Source organism: Musca autumnalis, unplaced genomic scaffold (assembly GCF_047663935.1).
Source record: "Musca autumnalis isolate F117 unplaced genomic scaffold, ASM4766393v1 scaffold_1, whole genome shotgun sequence".
NCBI lineage: Eukaryota > Metazoa > Arthropoda > Insecta > Diptera > Muscidae > Musca > Musca autumnalis.
In genome coordinates this window covers 13734395-13755562 of record NW_027411644.1, presented here as the reverse complement: position 1 = coordinate 13755562, position 21168 = coordinate 13734395, and the positions used below count along the sequence as shown (strand labels likewise).

The window sequence follows — 21168 nt, the reverse complement described above, 5'->3', positions numbered from 1 at the left end:
TATTCGCTACAATATTTTGCATGGCATTTCTTCGGAATGGTAATAAATGTTGATTTTAGCCAATCTTGCGGGAATCGGCCTGTATCATATACATGGTTAAATAATTTTGTTATAATTTCTATATTTTCTTCATCTATTAGTTTTAGGATTTCCGAGGGAATCTCGTCCGGCCTACAAGCTTTCTTATCTCTCAGACAGTTTATAGCAGTTTCAACTTCTCTTCTACTTATTGGTGTTCCTGTAAGAGGATGTTGCATCAAAGTTGTTCTATGTTCACCTGTAAAAATTTGTTTTATATAATCTCTCCAGATATTTTTCTTTTCTTCTATGTCAAAAACAGGATCATTATTATTGTTGTAAAGTACTTTTGAGGGAGTTTTGCAAGTTCTTTTAACTTTCTATGGAGATTAAAATCGTCGTGAAGGCTTTTTAATATTTCAATCTCCTGACATTGTTTAATTATGTGGTTGTTTTTTGCTATTCTTACAGCGGTTTGGATTTCCCTATTTAGTTCCCAATATCGTTCAAAATTTATGTTTTTATGTTTTCGTCTCTCTTCCAGCAAGTCGAGAATATCCTGTGTCATCCACTCTTTCTGTTTAGATATTTTGTGGTATCCAAGGGTATTATCCGCTAGGGGCTTGAGCGTAGTCCTTAGTGCGTTCCACAAGTCGTCAACGTTTTCAGTATTTATGTTTCTCAGTTCTTGATTTATTTTATATCGGAAATTTGCTTTGAATGTGGTATTTTCAAGCTTTGCCACATAGAGTTTACGGCGAATCTTCCATTTTTTGCTCGTGGCAATTTTATGCGCAACTTTATCATCAGAAGATTGTGGTCTGAAGGAACATCAGCACCTGGATACGTTGAACATTTCATAACCGAAGATCCGTATATGGTATTAATTAATATAAAATCTATTTGATTTCTCACAATAGTGTCCCTTCTATCTTGCGGTGATTTCCACGTGTATAGTCTTCTTGGAGGAAGACAGAACATTGTATTTGTTACCATCATTTTATGTTCCTGACAAAACTGAATTAGCCATTCACCCCTTTCATTTCATTCGCCAAGACCGTATTTTCCTGTTATACCTTGGCACTTTTCTGCTCCTATTTTAGCGTTGAAGTCGCCTTGAATTATTGTTATTTCGTGGTTTTTTGTCATTCTTAATAAGTCGCAGTAGGTGCATATACTTGGATTATGTTTATATCAATTGGTTTACATTGAATTTTAAGCAGCATAGTCCGATCCGATTTAAAAATAAAACCCGTTACACTTTGCGCTATGTTACTTTTTACTATAAATCCCACACCGTTTCTGTGATGTTCGGTAGAATTGCCAGAGAAGTATATGAAGACAAATTTTGGTTCTCATCACATCACATGAACTCAAATTAACAACAAAATGTTCGGCTCAGAGAAAAGAGTCAAATAAGATACTACGCCCACGTGCTTTAAAAAATAACCTAAAAGTAAATTAGAAACAACAAGGCGTGCACTAGGCCGGAGCGATTTGTATGGAAGGAAAAACACCTTATTGCGTCCCCTAGACCATATGTCTTGAAGTTGTTTTATCCACAAGGCCAAAACTGCTTGAAGGAGCGTTCCAATGCTTTTGGAATGTACTAGAGAGTTCTTAATTATTGTCTTGACTACAATTTTTGACTTAGTGTTTGATCGAAAATCTCAATCTCACCCTAGTGTACATTAGGATTATGACTTGTTGACATTTTTTCTCAAAAATTTTTGTCTTAGTGTTTGATCGAAAAGCTGAATGATTTGGGATAAAACGCGAGGCTCGCTTTTCACCGTAGGTGTTCAAATCGCCCAACCCTAGTGTACATTAGGATTATGACTTGTTGACATTTTTTCTCAAAAATGATTTCCTGTAGCAAGAATGAATGAACTTTTGTCTATTAATGACTAAAATAAAGTTTATTCAATTTAAGTATTAAAAAGGCCACGCACAAACCACTTTGAAAAAAAAAACATTTTTTTAAAAAATACTATAAAATGAATAAACTGTTGTTTTTTTTTTTTTTTTTTTGAAAAATTGTTTTCTGTTGCACGAATGAATGTCCTCTTGCCTATTATTGACTATAATAACTTTCATTTCATTTAAATATTGAAAAAGGTTCCGCACAAACCAATTTAATTGATATGATATATGAAATAAAATTATATATGACATAAAACGGTATATGTATATGTAATGATATGATGATAAATTTAGTGAGAAACAAAATGTTATGTCATTTTGGTTATGTAGTATGGCTCCAAAGCTTATTTTCAGGTTTATATATGCTTAGGGACTTCAAAAGTTTGTCAAAAAACTCATATACAAACATTTTCAAATGAATTTGTGAGTGAGCTTTTATTTATCGAATCACCTTATAATTAAATATGATACATGAATACGAGGTTGTAAAAAAGTCATAACCCTAGTGTACATCGCTTTTAACAAGTTCTTAAGGCCAGAACAGAATCAATTGCTTTGCTTGCTTCCCCAAATGTCAAATTATAAAGGAATGGCAGAGCCTCTTTGCAAATCCACCTGCGTTCTCCTTTAGGAGGTTCTGGCATTCCTTTATAATTTGACATTTGGGAAGTAAGCAAAGCCAGCGACGATTCATTCTGTTCTGGTCTTTATGGAAATGCCGCGTCCAAGAAGCAGAAAGAAACAAGGCCACTGTTAAAAAAAGTAACAACAAAATTTATATCAAAAGGGTCAACAATAACCCAAGTATCTTTGTATGTTGAAGAAATTAATGGATTACGTTTCACAGTGCCTTAAGTCACCGAATATATCCTAATTTTCCAATATCTAAGATTCGAAACAAAAACCTTTGTTTGTTTTGTTTGTAAAATTTAATGACAAATGAAAGAAGAGGCAAATGGGAGTAAAAGTATTGTCAATATCGAATCGAAAGTACTCGTAATTGATTTATTGGAAAAACGCTAAAATGAATAGCGGATTTTTAAGAACTGTATAATTAGTCCCGGTTCACACTAGAGTGATATCATTGTAATAATTTCATGAAAGTAGTCGTTCTTAGATCAAATTCCCCACTACAGCAATTTCATAAAATTACTTTAGTATGGAACTAGATCTAAGAAAGCATAATTTCATTTTCAATGAAATCACTTTAGTGTGGACCGGGACTTAGATGGAGCCAATGCATCAATTTCATAAAATTATTTAGTATGGAACTCGATCTATGAAAACATAATTTCATGGTTGTCAGTTGAAATATTGCAAAAAAAAATGCACATACATGCCCTTGGTCCTTCTTTAAAATAAATGTTCGATGTAAATAGACTATTGTAATTGTATACGATTTTTGACATAATTGTTATTTTTAACTTAACGTTTTAAAATGCCTATAATTTAATTTTTTTTTCTCTATTTACAGATAAATCAGGCTTCGTCGTCATTTCTCTCGTGTGAGGAACTCCTCCTACTGAAGTGAAAGGCATGGAATACAACATAAAAGTTAATTAATATTAAATTGATTAAAACAAATTCGCTTAATAAGAACAGATAAAGCAACAACACAATACCAACTAAAAGCAGCATTTAATTTAATAATTATCAAATAAAAATGTGAATGAACTCACTTACCAGGCACAATCAATCACTAAAGCCGAGACAAAGAAGAGGTCTCGTTGACGGTGCCCCCACAAATGATCGAGTTGGATTTTAATTACTCTTGTGGCACAATTTAAATTCAAATTCCCGCCATACAACTAACACACAAACCTAAAATTGGGTGAATTACTCCATGCAATTGCTGGAACTAATCTATTTACCCTTAACGGGCAATCATCATCAGTTAAGACAAATTACTCATAAATGAAATACTTCTTCTCATCTTTACTCATCATCAAAAAGAAGTAACAATAAAAACGGCAGCAACAACAACTAAAGTGGATTTTAATTAAATCAACTTCATATTAGAAAAAAATTGCTTGTGCAACACTGTCGTTGTTGCAACGGCAGCAGCAGTATCATTTACTGCACTATCGCCACCACCCAAATAACCAGCAGCATCATCGCCATCTTCTGTGCTATCGCCAACCACAATGCCCTCACTAAGACAAAAGGTCACCACATACTTCAGGCAATTGAGTTTCATTGCAGAACCACGAGATGGACCGAAAAGTCCCAGAAAGACAGACGATGATAGCAATTTTATAATCAAGTATTTGGAAGGGTAAGTAAATAAAGAAGGATAGAGTTTTTCAATTGTTTATTATTATCGTTTTTGAAATTCAAAAGTAATAAGGCGACAAGTAGTTTTTTAAATGGGGAAACAAATTGATCTTGAATTAAACAAAAACTGATAATGTTGCCGAGGTCTTAGCGTTCTAATCTATCAAACTTCCGAACTAGAAGGCTTTACAATTCATGAAGGAAAAACCCCTTCGATTTTACATGTGTACGTATTGAGAAATGATTCTAGCCAAGACACTAGGTGGACTTGAAAAGGCTTGAAAAAAATACTTCATATATATGTCTGAATTGGGTGTGTAGGACTTCGCTAGAATTCACTTTTTCAATACAAACTCCTTAGGTCATGTTATCTCAATTAATTAAAAAATGGCTTTCATCAGACAGATCTGCCTTGAGTCGAACTTCCGCGTTATGGTGTGATGAAGTTTTTGCTAGAAACCCTGTAAGCCGTCAGGATTTGGCGTTATATCTTTGTTCACTGTTTCTTTAGCTTATTTTTGAGATGACATGTCTTCAGTCGAATCGAATGAGGATTATTTTCGTAGAGCACTTCGACCTTCTATCTCGCTTCCTTCAATGTCCTTTTCGTCCTTTATTTTAAGAGCCGCTATAAAAGTACCACAAGGTGACGTTTTTCAGCTTCAAAATGTTCTGCAAAAATGTCGCTTAGAAAATTTTAGGTACCGCTCTCATTGACAACTAATCGATTTTGTCGCGTTTTCATTGTCGTTTTGTACAATGTTTTACTTGCAGGGTTGTGTTGCTGTACATCGTCTTAATTATTTGTATGATTTTCTGGGGCACGCGTTTCATTTTTAATGCTGAACAAATGACACTTCTTTTGATGGAGTCGAATGCTTTACGGAAGTCTACAAATACCAAATATAGTGGAGTTCTCCATTCCAAGGACTGTTGGTCTACGCAGCTTCGATGTGGGCGGCATCCGGCTTGTAATGATTTTTCAATGCTCTGCAGACTATCGTTTATTATAGTCAATATGACTTTATAAACAGTGCTAAGCAAAGTTATCCCGCGCCACTTATCGCAAATCATTAGGTCGTCTTTTTTGGGTAACTCTATTATAGTACCTTTCGTCCACGTTTCTGGTAGTGTCTCGTTTTCCCATGCTTCTTGAATATGTGGGTGTATAATTGTTGCTGATAGCGTAGCATCCACTTGCAACCGTTCTGGTGGTATACCGTCCTCTCCTGGAGCCTTGTTCTTTTTGAGTTTGCTTATCGCTGTTGCAATTTCAGCTATGTTTGGAGTGTCTGCGTCAATAGTTTCATCTTCGTTTTGATTTGTTTCTAAATTTTGATCACGTTGAACATCGTTTTCTTCAAAAATGTTACTGATTGTTTCAAAGTGTTGTTTCCACGGATTTATTTGTTGATCTACATTGCTTAATAGTTTTCCGTCAATGTCTTTAACAGCTTGGGCACGGTTTGATAACTGATTTGTCATGCGACTTATAACTTTATAAAGATCCTTCATGTTATTTGCTCCAGCCGCTGCCTCTGCTTCTCGGGCCATTTTCTCCGCGTATTGTCTTTTGTCATTATGAGCTGAGCGTTTTGCAATGGCTTTATTCTTTTCGTTCTGTTTTCTCTTCGTATCCTATGTGGTTTTTCGCAATGGTTTTGAGCGTATTGCATGTATCTTCCCATGATCTTGTAATGTTGGATTGTGTTTGCATCCTTAATTGGTTTGCTACCTCGATACTCCTCCCGTTGTTTTTTAATTTTCCGACGTCGAGCCGCTTTTATGTCCGCTCTCTCTTATTTTTCTGTGCGCTCCTTAGTTTTATTTTTAGTGTTGCTACCACTAGCTCGTGGTTGCAGTCAATATCTATCGAAGGTGACGTCTTGGTTTACATTAACGAAATCCACTCGATTTCAACTCTTAATTCCTTTGCGTATACGTCAAATGAAAACTCATTCGAAATCTATTGGATTTCATTTGACGTTTAAGCAATGGAATTGACAGTTAAAATCGAGAGGATTTCGTTAATGTGAACCAAGCATAATTAAGGTTTTATGCAAAACATTTTTGGCCTGTTCCCGTACTTTATAAAGTGGTAAAAGTCGTAAACGATTTTCATATAAATTTTGTGTACGGGAACGCAAAGTGCGTAAAAGTGGTAAAAATTTTAAAAACTTTTTAGTTCTGGAACAGAGCTTTTTTGTTATCGACAAAAATCGGTAAAACTAAACATAAACAACAAAGTTGCCACTACTTAATTTTGCTCGTTATCTTACCAACAAATTTCGTTTATTTCCATGGTTTAATAAGAAAGGTTAGCTAAAGCTTCCTGTCAATTTAAATTTTTTCTTTCGATTGTTCCTAAAACGTCAAAACAATATACACAATTTTTGTATGTTTATGAAATGTTTGAATAATATGCCAAACAATTTTAAAAGCAATCGAATTCAATGGTTTTTAAAATAGTTTTCAGAACATTTGTATGGAAGAAATTTGTCTGCTTTGCATTGAAACAAACATTTTACCATATCCAGAACTCGATTATGTGGAGAAACATTGGCCCTTCATTCATTTTTCGAGTTTTTTATAAAATGCTCAACATTGGTATTGTAAACAAACCCACTTGTTGCTTTTGTGTTTACTTATTGTGATGTTTTAGGAATTCAGGAAAAACAAGGGTTCTATAGATTTTTTCCATTTAAATCTACCTCTTTACTTATACCAGTACAAATCTCATTGCATTAAGATATACATTTGGAGGATTTAAATGGCAGTCAGCTGATTTTTTTTATAGCACAATTACCAAGGTAGATGCATCAGCCATGTTGCAATTTGAATTCATCTCAAAAAACATAGGGCAAATTAAAAATTTATTGTATAATATTGAAAATGTTAGCACATTATGCTACTAATGCTAAGTAATGAGCAAATAAAGAATTATTTTATCGTTTAGACATCGTAAATATTAGTCTTGGTTGATTAAAATCAACTTTGTATATCAAAGCAAATTTAACTTTTTCGCCTTGTTTACGAATTCTGATAATTAGGATATAATAAGTCTGTCTGGTTACTTTCCCAGCAAGAATTTTCCAGCAAGAACTTTCTCAATGAGTAAGGGGTTTTTATTCTCTTTTGCTAGAAAATTGTAAAAAGTAAACATACACCTTCCCAGCAAAAACCAGCAAGCAATCATCTGGCTTGCCAAAACAGAACAATTTGTCCGCCAATAAAAAAACACGTTGTATTTTATTAAAAATAAAAAAGAAAATGAACCAAAAAAGTATTTTACCACTTTACAAATTTGTTCTCCATAAAACAATACAATTAGGCTATGTTATTTCCACAATAAAATTGTTTTTATACCCTCCACCATAGGATGGGGGTATATTAAGTTTGTCACTACGTTTGTAACTACTCGAAATAATCATTGTAGACCCCACAAAGTATATATATTCTTGATCAGCGTGCAATTCTACATCGATATAGCCATGTCCGTCCGTCTGTCCGTCTGTCTGTCTGTCCGTCTGTCCGTCTGTGGAAATCACTCTAGCGTCCGAACGGATTGACGTAGGTTGATGAAATTTTGGAAAAATATGTTATATTTACGTAGGACTTTTGGTATTGAAAGCGGGCTATGTAGGTCCACGCTTTCGTATAGCCCCCATACAAAATGACGCGTGACGCGTCGTTCTTTTAAGGAATTTGTAAGATATTTGGCCCATTTTACCACCGAATTGGTTGTAATTTGGTACTTTGTGTCTCCAGAGGCCAAAAAATATTCCTACCAAAGTTGGGTTATATAGGTCCACGTTTTGGTATAGCCCCCATATAAGGCCCCATATAAAGTACGCGTCATTTTAATATATTTTGAATGTATTAGACCCATTTGACCACAGAATTGGTTGTAATTTGGTATTTTGTGTCTTCAGAGGCCAGAAAACATTCCTACCAAAGTTGGGTTATATAGGTCCACGTTTTGGTATAGCCCCCATATAAGGCCCCATATAAAGTACGCGTCATTTTAATATATTTTGAATGTATTAGACCCATTTAGGTCCACGTTTTGGTATAGCCCCCATATAAGGCCCCATATAAAGTACGCGTCATTTTAATATATTTTGAATGTATTAGACCCATTTGACCACAGAATTGGTTGTAATTTGGTATTTTGTGTCTTCAGAGGCCAGAAAACATTTCTGCCAAAGTTGGGTTATATAATTCCACGTTTTGGTATAGTCCCCACATAAGACCCCTTATAAAGTACCCGTCATTTTAATATATTATGAATGTATAAAACTTCCCCCAGAAATTTGTAGGTATAGGTCCACGCCATCATATAGCCCCCATAGAACGGTACCTTCCGAATTTCGGTGTTTTGAAGGTAGTGGCCACATTAATCCACCGAAATGGCTGAAATTTGTGGTGGAGGGTATAAAAAGTTCGGCCCGACCGAACTTAACGCTTTTCTTACTTGTTTAATTTTCACAAACATAAATCAACAACAAATTAAAAACAGATGATTGATTGTTTTCAGGAAGAAGAAGAATTGCTAGTTGCTGCCAGAAGAAATTTGTCCAGCAAGAATGTGCAATCTCTCAGTGAAAGAACTGTAAAAAAGTCTCTCTCGAATCGCTCTCTTTTGCTGGTTTTTTGTGTTAACAGACGACTTCCAGCAACAATTGGTACAAATTGTTACAAATTTTAGGGTAACCAGACAGACCTAATAGGTGTGTCTGCATCAAAGACTAGACAAAATGCATGCAACAAAAAAATGTTTACGAAACATTGTATAGAAACATTACCCTTAACAGGTTGCAGTTAAATCAAAATCGCAACCAAGGAGGAACATTTCATGTAATGGTATCAGAAAAGAAATTTATGAATTCAAGGACCTATTCAAGAATAATTCTATGTCAATTGGATCGGTAAATTCGGTTAAATACGTAAAAATGTATAAAAGAAAAAAATGTTATATCACCATATCGTGATATAACACTATGTTAAATTCAAAAGCCATTCACTGAAGAATGATAGCAAAAAAAATGTCTTATCTTGTTGTATTTATGTCTTTGTCTGCATACTCGATAATTTGTAATAATATGCCTGTCTGCGTACTCGATAATTTGTAATAATTATTACTAATGTTTCTAAAAATGACAGTTGTATAAAGAAAAAGTTGCTGAAAAATATGTTTCAGCAACATTTAGTAAGTAAAAAGACACACCAAATTATTACAAATGTTTCAAATTTTGACAGTTTTATAAAGGAAAAGTTGCTGAAAAATTTGTTTCAGCAACATTTAGTAGGTAAAAAAACAACACCTATTACTTTTCTTGTAGCAATTCACGGATGCATCTATCTTGTGTCAGCTTGCAACTTTTTGTATTTTCTAGCAACATGTTGCAAAAAACAGAGTTGTATACGAGGATTTATGCTGGATTGAAAACAATTCCACTAGATGGGAGGATATATTTTTGTATGGTAAATCTGGTAGATTTTGACCGGATTTAGCAAATAAAACCTGATAATGCGCTAAATCCGGCTAATGATGTCATATCTAAATGGCATATATGTGTAGTTAGCGACCAAACAGTGATGTCAACATTCATTTAAACTTTTCATACATAATTTTGCGATTTAATTTTACCGATTTTTGTCGGCAACGAAAAAGGGACAGAATGACACTAGTGATCATTAATTCTCGATATATTGGTTTCTAATACCTAGGTATTTTGATATTTTTGAGAGAATCTTTAGGAATGTAATGCATATATCTGACTTAAGTAACACCTTCTCTATTATCCCCCTTTCTTCACAGTCGCATGGAACGTAATTATACCCCGGGACCAGAAATATGTCACGGACAAAATCCCAGCGATTTACCACAGCTTAAAATCGGCCCCTATCCCACTGGACCGCATACAATAACAGCAGCCTGTACGGGGCCTGATGATGGTCTGACCGGTATCAAAAGATCAAAATTACATCTGAGTGCCAGTTATGCCGATGATATCGACTTTATCGACACAATACAAGAGACAGACTGCTTTGAGGTGCGCAAAAGTATTAACACAAATGTTCAAAGTCGCAGCAATAGTCATAAGATCCAGCGTTACGGCAGTAATCGACGCAGCAGTCAGGGGGCCTCATCCAGTGCTAATGATCAGAATGCCAACAAGACGAATACAAACAGCAGTGGTGGTGCGGGTGGCGGTGGCGGAATGCGTTCACGTAAAAACTCAAAATCAAGCATTTCAAATCTTTCGCAAAATACCAAAGATTCAACAAATTCCATGGCCACAGCCAAGTCCACAAGTCAAAAGAATGAAGAGAACTTAAATAAATCCACCACTATTGTGGTGAGTATGGTGAGTACGGGCAAAGCTTCGCTGACGACAACAGCAACCACCGATTTGAAAACCAATGCTGCCAATGATCAAAATAATAAAAATCTCTTGAACACAACAACAACAGCAACAACTAAGACTGAGGATACATCACTGCTACATCAAAAAACCAAAGAAAATGGTGAAAATCTCAAAGCGGATGTCACAGACACAACTACAACTAAAATTTTAGAGGATACCACAGAACGTTTGCTAAGGGAAGCAGTTTCAAGTCAGGCTCCGATTATGGATACGGAAGATGTTATTGCCGGTGTTAGTAATTGGAAAATGGAAAGTGATGTGGCCTATGGAATATCAGTGTCGCTATACGAGAACAATATGTTAACCAAAGAACCCATGGGTAATCCCATTGCGGACTGTTATGGTATGGTGGTGCGGGGAAATGCCGCAGCCATGGCCTTGGCTGATGGCGTTAATTGGGGAGATGGAGCCCGTTTAGCAGCCCGTTCGGCTGTCCACGGCTGTTTAGATTATTTGGATCGTGCCATATTTGGCTATTCCCAGGAATGCATGGCCACAACAACACAAGAGGTGTTTGTCAGTCTCCTGCGTAGCCTTTGGGAAGGTCATGGATGTATATTGGAGGTGGGAGGTGCTCTTAGTACTCTAACCATAGCTGTAGTCTTACCCTTAGCCAAAGATGAAAATATTGCTGTGAATGGAACGGATGGCGGTTCGAGTGAGAAGTATGTGGTTTGTGCTTGTAACGTGGGAGATTCCTTGGGTTATGTGTACTCCAAGAAACATGGTGTCCGGGAATTTACTTTAGGTAAGTGGTAGCAGTGTAGTACTTCCTTAGCCTCCTTTTAATTTCTTTATTATTTGCCTTACAGCTTCTCATGACATTACCTCCATGCGTGATATGCGCGATGCCTTGGGTGCCCTGGGTCCAGCCGATGGCAACAAACCGGAATTAAGTAATCTCACCTTGACCATGACCATCATTGACAGCGGTGACATTGTGTTCCTCACCTCAGATGGTATAAGTGATAATTTTGATCCAGTGGTGGGCAAATTTGCCGAGGCATGGACTCCAGACGTAAAGCTTATGCCCTCAACACCCGGAACAGGACCACCACATACCGGGATATTGGCACCAAAGAGACAAAATAAAAGTGCATCGGCAATATATGCCCGTTTGCATGGCTCCTCGAATCCCACAAGTCCTCAACCACCTGTCCGTCCACCACGTACCAAGAAATCATCATCACCAGAAAATGCCATTTCAGGTTCACAAAGTGCACCAAGTCGACCCAAATATATGAGATCTCACACCGTTATAGAACCTAGGAGACTTTCGTCCTCTGGACTACATCCCTCGCTACAACAAAGAGATTACGATTATAAACCCAAAATTCCCAAATCTGCAACAGGTTTACCCTTAGTTACTGGACCACAAAGACATGCTTTGACCCTGTATCGTCTGGAGGACTTACTAAGTTATGGTATAAATGGTACATTTTCTCCATGCACTTCAGCGCGACGTTTGTGCCATTTGCTCATTGATTTTGTACGCATGATAACCTCGGCCAGACGTAAAACCCTGGAACAAAGGGAATTATTTTACAAATTATCCACAGGGCCAGATGGCATAAAACGTGAAGTGGAACTAAATCGCATGCAACATAGGGTGGCACGAAAGCGGGTAATTGATAGTCCAGCATTTTCGGCATTGCCGGGTAAATTGGATCATGCCTCGGTGGTGGCTTACATAGCCGGTAGTGGTGGTGGTTCTGTCTCAACCAGCAATGGTTCTGTGGTTTTGTCTCAACAGCAACGGACAAATGAAGTTAACTCATCTGCAACTGGTGCTGGCCACACAGTGGCAAATGCTCCGCTACAATCAAAGGAATTTCAGGAAACTAACTTTTAGACTTTTAAAAAAAGAAAGAGGAAAATCGAATTGAATTATAGTTTTATATGGCAACGGATTTAATGGAAATACAAAATATATACAAAAACAATGTGTGCTTTAAACATAAAACAAACATAACCTAAAAAACTTACAAGAAATCTTACTTTCTTAGTTAAACTCCTGCCCAAAACTAAAGTTTACCCCCCAAAACATTTTAAAAATTATTTATAGTTTAAGGCTTTGTCTATATATTTCTTGTCCTAGATTTGTAAAATTTACATGCAAACTCATACATAAGTACATTTATGCCTCATAGTTATTCATTTAAATAATTCCAAATATTTTTCACCAAAAAAATCAAACAAACAACCATTAAAAAGATATACAAATATTTGTCCAAAAACATACTTACATACATATTTTATATTTAATAAGCAAACATTTTATGTGCAAAAAAAAGAAAACAAAGAATTACAATGAAAAGGCTTTCTTAATTCTGTGGATTTTGAAAAGAGGAATTTTTCTACTGTGAATTGTATGGAATCTGTGCAAACGTGTATTGTGAGCCTAATATTTAAGAGAGAAAGAAAAACAAATATAAGAAAAAACTCATGCATATTTTGAATAAAAATCATTTCATAAATGCTTTTAAATGAAAGTTGTTTTTTATTGGGAATTGTGTTTAGGTTGAATTTTATATTTACATAATCCACTGGATTTCAAATGTCAAATTCCATTACGTATACGTCAAATAAATCCAGTGTGTGAAATTAATATCTATCAGTTATGCTAGGGATCTGAGATTTCTGATCAGAGTTCCGAATACTCGCTCGAATTCGGAGCTCTGTTTCTGGTACCTTAATGAAATTTTCTTGCATTTCACCCGAATTCGAAATGATTAACAGAATAGGTGTTAAAAGGAATTTTTCACATGCATATCACATTCGGATGCTTTTATCGATGCAGGATCAAAAGAACTCGGTCACCAACGCAAAACCAAAAAAAGACTGGATATGTACATCTACCTGGGAGGTTATCGATGAACGCCGAAGAAAAAAGGCAGCTGTCAATGCAGCAAGAGCTCGTGCTTCCAAGGAAGCTGCAAACCGTGAATACTAGACTTTAAACAAATCTGTAAAGTGAATCTGCAGTCACGACAAGCGGATGTGAATCAGCTCGATTGCAACACAAGCAGAAACTGCAGCTGCAAGCGGGAATACTAAAATGCTTTATGAATGCACAAAACGATTGTCAGGTAGACCAATAAATGGAAATGTTCCATTAAAAGCTAAAGATGGCACAATTCTTACCTCAGAAGAAGATCAACTCTCACGATGGTATGAGCATTTCACCGAGCTTTTTTAGGTTCCATCTGAGAATATGGACAACCTGACTGAATTCGTACCTCACTTCGCAATCCAGCAAATCAACCGCGTCGGGTCCCAATGCCCCTGCATCCTAGAAATTGAATCGGCAATAAGGAGTATGAAAAGTGGCAAGGCGGCCGGTATTGACAATGTCCATGTAGAACTCTTTAAAGCGGATAATGAACTATCTGCTATTTCAGGATATCTGGACGTCAGAAACGTTTTCAAACGATTGGCTACAAGGGATAGTGGTAAAAATACCGAAAAAGGGGCACTAAGCGACTGCAACAATTGGAGGGGAATCATGATACTGTGCAGCTGTCTAAAAATATTCTGCAAAATCATTCTAAGCCGTATTGAGAAGAAAATTGACGATACGCTTAGGCGCCAACAAGCCGTATTCCGCTGTCGCAAATCTTGTGTCGATCATATTGCCACTGTACGCATAATAATGGAACAAATAAACGAAATGCAAGACTCGCTCCACCTTGTCTTCATTGACTTCCAAAAAGCGTTCGACTTAATTAAGCACCAGAGTATATTGGAAGCTATGAGCAGAAAAGGTGTCCCCGACAAGATTTCTAACCTAATCAAAGCACAATACCACCGTTTTGTATGCAGAGTAAGACATGGCAATAAACTCTCCCCCGCTATCGCTTTATCTGTATAATCCGGGATGAGACAAGGATGTGTGCTGTCACCACTGCTATTTCTTATTGTTATTGATGAAATACTTGTCAGGACAATCGACAACAATCCGCGTCGAGGAATAATGTAGCACCAATTAAAGATGGAACATCTGAACGAGCTTGTATATGCTGATGACATTGTTTTAATATCTAAGCGGTTATCAGATGTACAAAGCAAAATAACCGACATAGCATAAATTTCAAGTGTATATGACTTAAAGATTAACGTGAACAAGACCAAATCACTTCACTTAAACTCCTCTCAAAGACAACCGCTCTCTCTGTATGGACAAGACATCGAACAGGTGGCGAACTTTACATACCTAGGCAGTCAAATTACGAAAGATGGAGGTACACGTGATGATATATCAACCCGCATCCGAAAGGCTAAGGTCGCTTTTGCGGGTTTGTACAAAAAATGGAGGTCCAATCAACTAAGTACCAAATCACGCATATTTAAAAGTAATGTTCTGTCAGTTCTGCTTTATGGATGCGAAACCTGGCTTGTGTCCAAGGAACTCACGAATAAGCTGCAATCTTTCGTAAATAGATCCCTGCGTTTTATTCTCCACATATGGTGGTCAAATAACTGGATATCAAACTTGGATCTTTATCAGAGGAGTGATATTAAGCCAATTGCCACAGTAATCCGTGAGAGGAAATGGAGGTGAATAGGCCACTTTCTTAGTAAACCAGCGGATGATATATGTCGAGAAGCCTTTGATTGGAATCCACAAAGAATGCGATGAAGAGGCAGACCGAGGGGTAGCTGGAGAAGAAGCATTGAAGAAGAAATAACCTTACATCCAGGAAATCTATCTTGGAATAATGTTAAAACTTTAAGTTCAAATAGAAATGATTGGAATAATATTGTATTGGCACTATGCGCCCACGATTTGGTGTAAAAGCAATAAATAATAAACAATAATATCACATTCGGAACACATGAGTCTGGTCATACCACCCAATTTTTTTGTAAAAAATTTCGGAATTTTTGCATTAGATAACAAAATGGGGGTATTCATTTTGTTATGAAATTTTTGCATACCGCCCCCACCATGTATTCAAAATTACACATAAAGAGGTCGCAAAAGTAGAAGGTGGGTATAAACTCGGTGAACGTACCACAACCTAAATAATCCATTGGTAATAGGATTAATCTTTTTCGTCAAACAATTTTACACATAACTGGACAAATAAAACCCATTACTGAACCATGCTTCTTTTTTTGTGAGGTGCATTGGTTCAAATATACACAGAAAACAATATTTCAAGAATTTTTACATATTTTCGTACGTGATGTAGTTTTTTCATACTGTACAGGTACCTCACATACGAGGTTCGGAAACTTCTTAGCCTATCAATGAAAGAAAATAGTTAGTTTTTCAAAAATATTTTTATTTTTCAATATAATCTCCTGAAACTTCAATACACTTAGTCCAACGCTTTTCTAGCAATTCTATCCCTTGATTAAAATAGTTTTCCTCAAGGTCTTCAAAATAGTGGTTTACGACTGTAATTGCATCTTCATTTCAGGTGAAACGCTTGCCAGCAATGAATTTTTTAGATTTGGGAATAAGTAAAAGTCACTGGGTGCTAAATCAGGAGAATAAGGTGGGTGGGTGGTCAAGCAATTCGTACTTTAATTCGTTGATTTAAGCCATTGTTAAAACACTCTTGTGCGATGGTGCGTTGTCTTGATGAAAACTTATTTTTTTGTGTTGTAAGCCAGGACGTTTTTCTCAAATTTGTACATTTAATTGATCCAAAAGGTTGCAATAGTACTCTGAATTTATTTTTTTACCCTTTTGCAGATAGTCAATCAATAAAATACCTTTGAAGTCCCAAAAAAACCGTTGACATAACCTTACCAGCCGATTGAATTGTTTTTGCCTTCTTTGGGGCACTTCCTCCAGCTTCAGTCCATTGTTTGGATTGTTCTTTTGTCTCTGGAGTACAGTGGTGGATCCATGTCTCATCAACAATTATGAAACGACGCATAAAATCCATTTTATTTCGCTTAAAACGATCCAAACAAGCTTGAGAAATGTTCATTGTTATGCGTTTTTGATCGACTGTTAACAAATGCGGCACCCATCTTGCAGAAACCTTTTTCATCTGTAGTTCTTCATGTAAAATTAAATGGATTCGATCATTTGATATGCCCATGATATTAGCAATTTCTCGCACTTTTATTCGTCGATCATTTAATACCATATCACGCACTTTGGCTACAATTTCTGTTGTTGTTCCTGTTTTTGGACGTCCACTACGTGGTTCATCTTCAATGCTTGTACGACCACGTTTAAATTCAGCAACCCAATTTTTTACTGTTGCATATGAAGGAGCACTTTTACCTAACACATTCACCATATCATTATAAATTGCTTGTCCCGATAAACTTTTTTATGTAAATATTTGATGAGAGCACTCATTTCTAATTTTTCCATTGTAAAAATTACGGATGCGTCTTTTTTTGAACATCTGTTTCTATATGAAGGAGTTGCCAGATCGAAACAAAATTTAACACGTGTTCATAACAGAGATGGAAGTTTCCAAAACACTTAACTTTTTTCTGTTTATACCGCGCTTTTTGTGCTAGGCTAAGAAGTTTCCGAGCTGCCCTCGCAAGATATATGTGCAGTTTCTTATTTTCATCCGAAAGCCACTATTTTTTCAAAAATATGTAAGATTTTCCTGAGATGCAAAATCACTTTCCTATTTTTCCCTATATTCTACTATTTTCTCTCATATTTCCTCTCTTGTTTGGTAAATGCTCTCAACTTTGTTCTCGTTTTCTTTTGAATGGTCTCGTCGTCTGTCTCACCATCGTATTGACAATGTATAAACAAACCACAACACAACCCCCACCCAGCAAACACAATGTTGGACGTCCGACGCGTCTGCTCAAAGTCGGAAGTTTTTTCCGACGCGTCTGACCGACTTCGGTCCGAACTCTGTCCGACTAGTCTGACGAACATTTTCCCGTCCTCTCTCTCCCTCTCTGAAGGGAATTTTTCTATTTTCTCTTGTTCTGCTTTGGCAAAATTAAGTGTAAATAAGCGGAGAGAAAAGAATTGTACATGGTTCGCTCGCACATTGTAAATGTGTAATTGTTGATGTGCCGACGTTGATGCAGTACGAACGAAAAACTGAAAACAAATTTCGTTTATTTTTGTTATGCGTGTTGATGCATGATAGTGTTTAAATGTTATTCATAGTGATCGGTTGCATACATATTTCTTTATATTTAAGAAGTTAATGAAAGTAAAGATTTTCTTCGTCAAACTTCAACACTATTCCGTGGAAAGTCATATGTTTTACATTTGTATATAGCCAAAGTTAAGTTTCTTAACACTTTTATTTGTATCAAAATTTTTTGCATGTGAAGGCATGTATTTTTTCATATATTAATAACAATTGTTTAACATATTTCAGATCGTGTTGACGAATTTGTTGTTCTCTACAAACCTTTTAAAACCTTTTATATTTTTATAGTAGATACAATTTTAAAGGATTTGGATATTTCATGAACTGTGTATTTTCCACATCTTTCGAATTTCATAAGATTTTACTTCCGAATTCGGACCGATATCTGTCCGAAAGTCGGTAAATAAATCAGAAATTTACGATAGTTCATCAGAGTTCGGACCGAATTTGGTCCGAATGTCGGCTAAAACATCCGATTTTTATCCGACTTTCGGTCAGAGAACACGTCAACACGCCATATGTCTTTCGGTCAGAGTTCGGATCAAACTCGGACGTTTCATCCGACTTTCGGACCGAATGTTTCTTCCGATTTTGGTTTGCTGGGAACATACCTTAACTACCACTGTAGGTCGTAACAATTTTGTTGTTAGTTAACTGACAAACCATACAACTACAGTGCGTTTGGTGTCGAAAAAACAAAGTGTTTCTTTAATATAAAGGCAACATCTAATATCTCAACCTAGTGCTGATAGACTCAACATGTATGTAGGATGGAATTGGTTTGGTTACCAAAAGTTCGAATGAAACACTTTAGTTAATGTTAAATTCAATAGTTCACAGTTTATTTATTATTTATTTTAGGTTCATTGATTAATATTAAGTGAAACAAAACATATTTACATATTTACACAAAGTTAATATTTCACAAACTTCAAGTTCATACTTTTAACTTCTTCAATTTTAAATTCAAATAATTATTGTAACTTCTAAAACTTCTAACCCTGCGTTTACAAATGACAGGACAGTTGACTTCATGTATTGATTGTCAAAATCCCACAACTTGCCTGTGTGACGTAGGCGTCCAGACAACTGCGAAAACAGTTGTAAAATTATGAATGAAAATCACCGATTTCTTTTTGTTTTCCGTTCATATAATTTGTTTTGTACATATTCTTTTGTTTTCAGCACATTTGAATTATCATCTCACTTCTTTTTCACAAAAATGTCGAAAATTTGTCAACCCGGCTGTCTGTGAAAAACTGATGGACAGCTGAGAGACAAACGACAAATGTATGCATGTGTTAGTAAATCAGAGTTGTATTTGAAGACAAACTGTCTGGTGTAAACGCCTAGTAAGTGTTTAACTTCTAATACTTCGCTGAGGAGAACAACTACAGCGTAAGTGATTTTCTTCTAGGCGACTTCACTGAGGAGAGCAACTGCAGTGAATGTGTCTTTCTTAGTTTGTCGCTAGTCATTTAACTTTTTGCGAAGTTCGCTTTCCTCAATGAGCTGTGTTCACTAATTTGTTTCTTCTGTTGCGCGGTGTTCAGTGTGTGTCTTTAATTAAGTCGTGTGTCTGCTGTGTTTAGTTTGTACAATGGAGTATGCGAGTATATTTAGCAGGTAGTGGGCGCGCAATATAGTGACTGCGTAACCCGTTCCTACATGTATGTACATTAGGGTGGGGCGATTTGTGTGGAAGGATAAAAACCTTAATGAGCCCTTCGCGTTTCTGATTCCTGGGATTGGATACCGTGAAAATCGAGCCTCCCGATTTTGACTTTAAGTTTTTTTATTGACGTTTTTTGGATATTTTGGCATATAACAGCCAAACCATTGAGATTTTCGATCCAACACAAATACAAAAATTTTAGTCAAGACAGTAGTTAAGAACTCCCTAATACATCGCGAAAGCATTGGAACGCTCCTTCAGGCAGTTTTGGCCTTGAGAAGGTGCAAACTTTTCGAAAATTGTCGATAAATGACACTGTGCTACAAAACTTGACCAGAAAAATATTCAAGTGTTCTGATGCAAAATTATATCGTGTTGGGATCCATGGACAACGACAATGCCTTTAGTTCGTTGGGGTCACTTCGTTTTATTTTGTTATAACGGTAAAAGTAGTGAAAATCTGGGTTTCTTACATTTTCAAATTTAAACGGACATACATATCTTCTTTTTTCACAACGGATTTCTAGTGATCCTTCTTCCTTTGAAAGGGGTGAATAATATCTTTAGAACAAGTTATTATTTGTTTCAATCGGTTAACAAATGGCTATGTTATAGTGGTTTAAGTCTGAAAACCCCCTCAAAAAAACTATAACTGAATTTCTCATAATTTTCAAAAATATAATGTTTTTTTGTTTTGTTCAATAATTATTTTCAAAATTATGAGAAATTCAGTTCTAGTTTTTTTTGAGGGGGTTTTCAGACTTAAACCACTATAACATAGCCATTTGTTAACCGATTTAAACAAATAATAACTTGTTCTAAAGATATTATTCACCCCTTTAAAAGGAAGAAGGATCACTAGAAATCCGTTGTGAAAAAAGAAGATATGTCCATTTAAATTTGAAAATGTAAGAAACCCAGATTTTCACTACTTTTACCGTTATAAAAAAATAAAACGAAGTGACCCCAACGAACTAAAGACATTGTCGTTGTCCATGGATCCCAACACGATATAATTTTGCATCAGAACACTTGAATATTTTTCTGGTCAACTTTTGTAGCACAGTGTCATTTATCGACATTTTTCGAAAAGTTTGCACCTTCTCAAGTCCAAAACTGCCTGAAGGAGCGTTCCAATGCTTTCGCGATGTATTAGGGAGTTCTTAATTACTGTCTTGACTACAATTTTTGTATTTGTGTTGGATCGAAAATCTCAATGGTTTGGCTGTTATATGCCAAAATATCCAAAAAAAACGTGAATAAAAAAACTTAAAGTCAAAATCGGGAGGCTCGATTTTCACGGTAGATATATGGTCCAGTGGACTTTTTTGCTCAGTTCAATCCCAGGAATCAGAAACGCGAAGGGCTCATTAAGGTTTTCAAATCGCCCCGGCCTAATGTACATATGGTTCGTATTGTTCTGCTATGTTCACAAGACGATAGCAACTACAGTGAAAATCTTATTAGAAGATACGGTAAATTACAATAATACAAAATAAAAGCATTAATTAATAAAAAGCAGCACAATTTGTCTCTCGTTTGGTTGGTGGTGTGTGGTGGTTGTTACCCAGCAAAATGTTCGATGCCAAAGATGCCATTCAATCATGGGTGCAGGTGATCTGGAGTGTCATCTTTTTAGCATTTTCATCGATGAATTTTATATGAGCGTGGACCCCAAAAGATGCTATTAATTTTTGGATCCAAAGCATGTCATTTACACCAATGCTTTGACATGTTATTTTCACCA

At 36.0% G+C, this 21168-nt stretch overlaps 1 protein-coding gene across 1 annotated transcript in view; it reads left to right on the top strand.

Moving 5' to 3' along the window:
- LOC141393974 (PP2C-like domain-containing protein CG9801) overlaps window positions 1-13133 on the top strand; it is a 98156-nt gene extending 85023 nt beyond the window's left edge. Inside the window, exons 3-5 of the mRNA XM_073967658.1 lie at window positions 3416-4216; window positions 10037-11394; window positions 11459-13133. Of these exons, the coding sequence (XP_073823759.1) occupies window positions 4086-4216; window positions 10037-11394; window positions 11459-12498 (2529 nt within the window). The 5' untranslated portion in view covers window positions 3416-4085 and the 3' untranslated portion in view covers window positions 12499-13133. The remainder of the gene's footprint in view (window positions 1-3415; window positions 4217-10036; window positions 11395-11458) is intronic.
- Window positions 13134-21168: the final 8035 nt, after the last annotated feature.